The 6,395-nt window shown below is 43.0% G+C and overlaps 1 protein-coding gene across 4 annotated transcripts; it reads right to left on the reverse strand.

The window, feature by feature from the left end:
- Window positions 1-381: 381 nt before the first annotated feature.
- LOC147435446 (importin subunit beta-1-like) lies at window positions 382-4,311 on the reverse strand. 4 transcript variants are annotated; one of them, XM_086488514.1, is made up of 4 exons: window positions 4,081-4,311; window positions 3,608-3,727; window positions 1,056-3,493; window positions 382-962 (listed from the first exon to the last, which is right to left on the reverse strand). In XM_086488514.1, the coding sequence occupies exons 3-4, from the start codon at window positions 3,479-3,481 to the stop codon at window positions 764-766; spliced, it is 2,625 nt and encodes an 874-aa protein (XP_086344640.1). In that variant the 5' UTR covers window positions 3,482-3,493; window positions 3,608-3,727; window positions 4,081-4,311; the 3' UTR covers window positions 382-763. The 4 variants fall into 4 exon arrangements, with proteins under 4 accessions (XP_086344640.1, XP_086344637.1, XP_086344638.1 ...); XM_086488511.1 differs by having other exon boundaries at window positions 3,595-3,727; XM_086488512.1 differs by lacking the exon at window positions 4,081-4,311 and adding an exon at window positions 3,818-4,073 and having other exon boundaries at window positions 3,595-3,727.
- Window positions 4,312-6,395: the final 2,084 nt, after the last annotated feature.

Below are 6,395 nucleotides of genomic sequence, written 5' to 3' on the forward strand. Positions count from 1 at the left end.
TACCTAATGTCAAGCTAGCATCGCCAGCACGCATGTGCAGCATGCAAACAAACAAGGAACAAGAAATCCAAACCTTGTTCAGGTACTTATCTGTTTTTAAAATCCCGAATACGCTGGTTAAACATTCTCATTGGACAATCAGACCTGAAGATTCCAACAGTCTTCAACAATTTCAAAAGACATCTATAAAATACTCTACACAAACAGAAACCATCTTAACATAATCTCAAAGTCATGCAAATAATACTTAACAGCACCATACCTATACATCCAAAACAGTATACGAGACTCGAAATCTACGTTAAGCGAGCCACTTAACTAGAATCAGAGCAGAAAAACATCACAATAAAAATATCACCATCTCAAATTCACAATAACAACTGCCATGAACAAAGATTCAGATTAGACAATGAAACACATCAGCCATAATTAGCATAGCAACAGAAAAAACCACCAAAACTCATACTGTGCTTTAACACAGCAATGCATGGTACTCAAGACCCCCACTCTTGGCCTTAAAAGGAGCCACAGAGAGTAGTGGCCTCCTAGGAGGCCTGACAATTACAAAGACCTTACATTCCCGACACTACTATTATGTAGTAGTGTTTGACATAGCTGATCCATTCAAAATGGACTCAGCAAAAACAAACCAGCTCTTCCAAAATGGGTTTTCAGCTGTATAGACATGACCTGTGAGAAGTATGTATTGAATTAAAGCAATAGTACATGTAAAGATCGAACTAGTCTCATTGGCGGACACGTATCACCCGGACAGCAGCCGATTGATGGTTGCCAATGCCCAATCGGCTGTTTCTTTTAGCGATTGATCATCAGACTTCTGGCATTCCTCCAGAAAACCTTTGTAAAAGGTAGAACTCTGCAAGAGACTTGAGGCATTGGGGCCGAGTGTATCAGCCAAATCACCTAAAACTCCTGCAGCGGCCTTTGTAACTGCTTCATCCCTGTCATTGAAAAACAGTAACACAGGTGATTAGATTAGTGAAAACACACAGGAAAGCTCCATCAGGGGCACAAAGGAAAATATAGCCCAGTACCTGTACGCATCTGCATAAATGCTCTCAAGAAATTGCAGAATATGTTGGGCGTAACGAGCCATCAACTCTGGCCTTCTGTTCTTGAAGCCTTGAAAAATCCCTGAATAAGCTTCCAGAATCCCAATTCGCAATTGGTTATAATACTCAATCAATTCATCATCAGCATTCACTGCCTGAGCAGAAAGCTCGGCTGCCCCTTGTAACATTGGCATAGCCAGAACCAGGTATCTTTCAAACTGCTCTCCAATAGCAAGGGCTATATCTCCAAAACATGAAAAGATAGGGGGTTTGACTGATCGATGCAACTGGTTGCTTGACAAATTCTGTAGCAACTGTGTCATTATACCATCACAGAATGGTAGAACTTTGTCATCTAAAGCTCTAGATATGTCACCAACCACTCCAACAGTGATTGCACACACTTGGTATTCCTCAAAGTTCTGAAGGCCCATCTCAAGATACTGGTAGAATTGTTGCATATACTTCAAGAACTCCCCACCCGTAACATATGCCAAGGCCCCAATGGCAAGCATGGCTTCTTCATGAACCGTGGCACTTCTACAGGCAAAGACACGAAGAAAGATCCCCATCATTTGATCTGCATACTGCAAAATAGCGTGTTTGGTAGATTCCGATGACCCCAGCTTCTGCACAATCACCTGTAATACACCACACAGTAAGGCCTGCACCTCTGTCTGCTTCTCCCGATCATCAGATGAATTGACTTGCATCTCCAAGGTACTATTCAACTTCTGCATGACTACAGGCACAAGTTGTGCTACAATAGATGCAGTGTCATCAGTAGAGCATCTCACAATCTCATTCAATGTTTCATAAGCGGATGCCCTTAAACGTGAATCACCTGCATCTTCTCTTTCTGTGGTCACTAACAGTGCTTGAATGATATTTTGTAAGAACGGAGACAAAGGCGAAGAAGACCCATTGGGTTCTTCATAGCCCTGAGCAAGCAAGTAAATAGCTCCACAGACCTTCTCAGCCACATTCGGCACATCTGAGATCTTCTCCAAGAGAACAGCTAGTATTTGAGGTAGATTTGATTGGGTAATTACAGGAACTTCAATGTTAGGACCATGCAAAAACTCAAAGATTCTACCCAAAGTCCAAGCTGTTGTATCCTTAACCTGATTATTCTCATCCCTCATTGCATTCAGCATAAAAGACAGGGCATGGTTGACCAGCGGAGTTAACTGCTCGACAGAAGGACCTTCCAGAATGGACCCAAAGGCATAAGTGGCAGCCTCACGACATCTCCAATCTGGTTTTGCAATGTTATCTTGGACATAGGGCACTACCAAGGGCACAATATCATCCCCCACGGTTCTGGCAACCAATCCTAGACACGTGCCACCTGCCATGGCCAAATTCCAAGATTCCTCTTCTTGGTCCTGGTCTTCCTCCTGCTTAGTGAGTGTCTCAAGCAGCAAAGGCACAAGAGCAGGTAAAGCCTGTTTGATAAACTTGAAATACGGAACCTCGGAATCTCCCGAAAAATCTGATCCATACTCCTCTTGTATTTCTATCTCCTCATCACAAATAGAACTCCAAAACTCGATTGATTGCAAAGCAACAGGCTCTTGATCCTCGCGCACTGCCTTGGATGTGATTGCAAAAACATCTTGCATGTAAGGAGCTAGCTTCTCGTAGTAGGTCGAAGATATGGATACAAGACACTCAAAAGCTGCTTGTCTAACCCTCTTATCCGGAGAGAGTGTAGCTTCGCACACCACTCGCATGATGTAGTCCCTCTCCATGTCATTTTCAAAGTTACTGTGTGCAAAGTCAAGCGCGTTATAAAGAGCTTGAGTAGCTGCCAGTCTGATATCACTGTTGGTCTCAGCAGTATTCATACCTTGAACAACTGCAGTAAGAATGGCATTAACTTGCTCCTGGGCCAGAACATTTGCTGGCACCTCCTCGCAAACATAACCAAGAGTTTCCAATGTTGACTGCTTAAGGTGAGGTGGATGCTCAGCAGCAGTTCCCCCCATGTTAGTCAACAGAATCCCAATCAGTTCTGGCCATTGCCCCTGCGGCAGTTCTATTGCAGCAACTTTTGCAATAGCCTGTGAAGATGTATGCCTTGCATCTACAACACTGGATGATAAGGTGCTCAAGAGAGCTCTCTTAATCTGAACTTTCACCGTGTCATCAAGAGCCATCCATGCTTGAGCCAGCTCTGACTTCCGAGACACGTCCTTTGCATCTAAAGAGTTCTTCAGTATGAGACCAGCAAGCTTACGACTCTCTGCGGGTTTATCATTGTTTGCCAGCTCATGAGCCAAAGAGAGAAGAAATCCAGCTGAATTCTGCTCCTGGAACTGTTTGAGACTATCTTCAGCATGCTTGCGAACTGCTCCATCGGGTGACTGTGCATTGAGCAAAATTTGGGTAACCTCCAATGCCATTCTTCAAAAATGCTGCATTCAACAAAGCATGCTTAATGAAACTTGATCAGTGCACCAATAGGCAATGCATGGGTAAACAAGCCCACACAATCAAAGATTAACACATTTCTCACAGGGATTAAGTACAGGAGTCAACTGCCAAGGGTCATAAGCAGCTCAAAGTGTTGGAGCCTCAAAAATAGAGGACTTGTTACACGGAAATCGGTATGATCATATCATCGCATATCAAACCTGAGCTTCTGATTCCTGCGTGCTCAACAAACAAAGAAAATGCTCATTTGAAGCGAGAAACGAGAAATTTAATATGGAGGCAAATCAGATCATCGCATATCAAACCTGAGCTACTTAGGATCCAGAGCTGAAACTAGAAATGCGCTGAGAAAATCTCATTCAAAACAAGGAAAAAGAAGTTTTACTCCCAAAACGAGAGAACGATTGTCTGAAGCTGCTTGATCTCATGCGTGAAACTTCGTTAAAAGACGGCACCGCGCATACCAAAAAAAATCCTTTGCATGAATAGAAACTTGCAGAAGAAGAGGGTGTACAACGCCGACCGATCGATCAGACTAGCAGAACACAAGAAAGCAGAAAAAGGCTACCTGGAAAGGGAAGCTCCTTGAGCGAACTGTCAAGCCCTTTTTCGTAACAAGCGAACCGTTCCTGGTAGACTACCACAATGCAACCCAAGCAGGAGCAGGGAAGAGAAACGAACCCTAACCCTAAACCTAACAATCAAATGATGAGAAGAGAAGAAGAAGCTAGGCTAAGGGTTGCTTCTCGAAGCGAAGTTAAACCCGCAGTTTAAACTGCGCGTCTAATTGGAATGGGAGCACAAGCCCTAGCCCCGTCTCTTGATGAGCTTGGACGGTTCCGATCTCACGTGGATCGTGATCGACGGACCAGATCTGTCGCTGCCGATATTTGAAAAAGATGCGCTATTTTGCCGCCCGCACCATGTGCATTCTGCAGTTGGACGATTATTATTGAGTGAGAAAGAGTAGAGAGAGAGAGAGCAGTTCTCCACTACAAGGCGAGCTTCAAGGATTGGGTAACAATTTTTAGATGAGACGTTCACCTTCAAGTTTTTAAGTCAACTTAGACATACTTAAAAAAATTGTGGCTAGCACAAGAAGCTTTGAAGGCATGAGACAAAGATCAAGCTTTGAACACTTATGAGAATTCTCATGCGGATGAGAGCATAAGCATTACATTGATAGTTCACACGATCTAAGCCTGGGTTTACAAATTGCATGAAGGTTTATGAAAAAAGAGGAGGCATACACTCAAGCTTCTCTATCAAGTTTGCATTTTGTGATCCATTAGAGAAAAGCATGCACGTGGTAGAGATGACGCTCAACCCATAACAAAATGTTGTGGCTAGATGTCAAAGGGGACTAGCACACTAGTGTATCAGCACCACATAACTAACTGTTTTGGGACTTTCCTAAAGCAATCCTAGTTGCAACAAGCCCAAGTAGAAATCTAGCACAACATTTACAAGCATCTTGTTGGAGAATCAATGTGCAACCTTTTCAACAATATGATATGGCATTCCATCCATACAACATTTGTGTATGAAGCACCAAGCAATCAAGTATCCACATTTTCCAAAGATTGTATGTTTCATGAACAGGTCTTTGTATAAGCCACCACGGTTGTTGGGTAACGGTGGTGTGTCTCTTATCCCGATTGGACACGTCAAAAGTGTGCGATCGCCCATTACTTGTACACACCTTATTCTTTATTAGATAGAAGAATAAGGAGCTCTCTAACTCACATAGTGTTGAGCTACTCCACCCACATCTTGTGTTCTCTCTCTCTCCCCTCTTCTCTCTCCAAACACGCATCGCATTTGTGCACTCACAATTGGTATCAGAGCGCACGATGATTGTGAGAGAGCATGGCGGTGTCGACTGCTTTGAGGCGGTAGCTTGCTCGCTCTTGACAATGGAGAGATCAAAGCTTGGAAGCTTTATGAGAATGCAATAGGAGCTTATGAGCTCAACTCAGAAAAGTGTGTGGAAGATAGTGTAGGTGAAGGTGCTATCCTAAAAATTGTGTACGCAGCAGCATTGTTTTTGAATTGGTTTTTCTGCTTGTAGAATAAAGATCTGAAAATTCTTATTGCAATGCCCCTCCGTTTCGCGTGGTCTCCAACTTTGCAGAAGAAACTTTTTGCAAATTTCTCACCATTTTGCTAATATTCACAGTTCAGATTGACTATATACAAAAAATTCATATTTTCTATTTTTTAATAGTGTGCGAGTTTGATGCACTTTTGGAAGCACGGCATGTGGTCGAAGTTGGCTGCATAAATTCTGAGCTGAAGATGCAATTTCAACTTATGCAGAGCTTTTGGTTTGAGGGTTTCTGGTAGATTTGGGTAACGAAGCATGGAGGCGTTTACTGTAATGGAAATGGCCTATGAACATAGAGAATAGAGGAATTAAGAGAACTGTAGTGAGCTTTTATTGGGAGGCGTTGTAGCACGACCTAATCGCAACCCACACAGAATTATCAAATCCGTGGATCGGCAACCCCGCTAGGGCATGGAAGCACGAGCATCGGATGAATAGAAATGGAGGATTCAAGACATCACCTTTCCAATGCAAGTAGAGATTATCCATGGCAAGACTAACTCTAAACATACTCTAATCACTAATCAATCAACTCCTACACACATCAAGCCCACCGAAGTCCGACTTACCATAGACTAGAAACCCCAAGCACACTAATGATAAGCACACATTAATTACATTGGTGTTGGCCTCTCCAATCACCACATGTCAATCAGGGCACTTCAACAATAGTACACACACGAGGTGAATGGTGCTAAAGTTCCATAAAACCTATCTAAACACAAGTAAACAATAGGGCACACACACTAATTACAAGATTAAGACCCAACTTAATC

The sequence above is a fragment of the Adiantum capillus-veneris genome, chromosome 18, assembly GCF_014529385.1.
Source record: "Adiantum capillus-veneris isolate H3 chromosome 18, ASM1452938v2, whole genome shotgun sequence".
Classification (NCBI taxonomy): Eukaryota; Viridiplantae; Streptophyta; class Polypodiopsida; order Polypodiales; family Pteridaceae; genus Adiantum; species Adiantum capillus-veneris.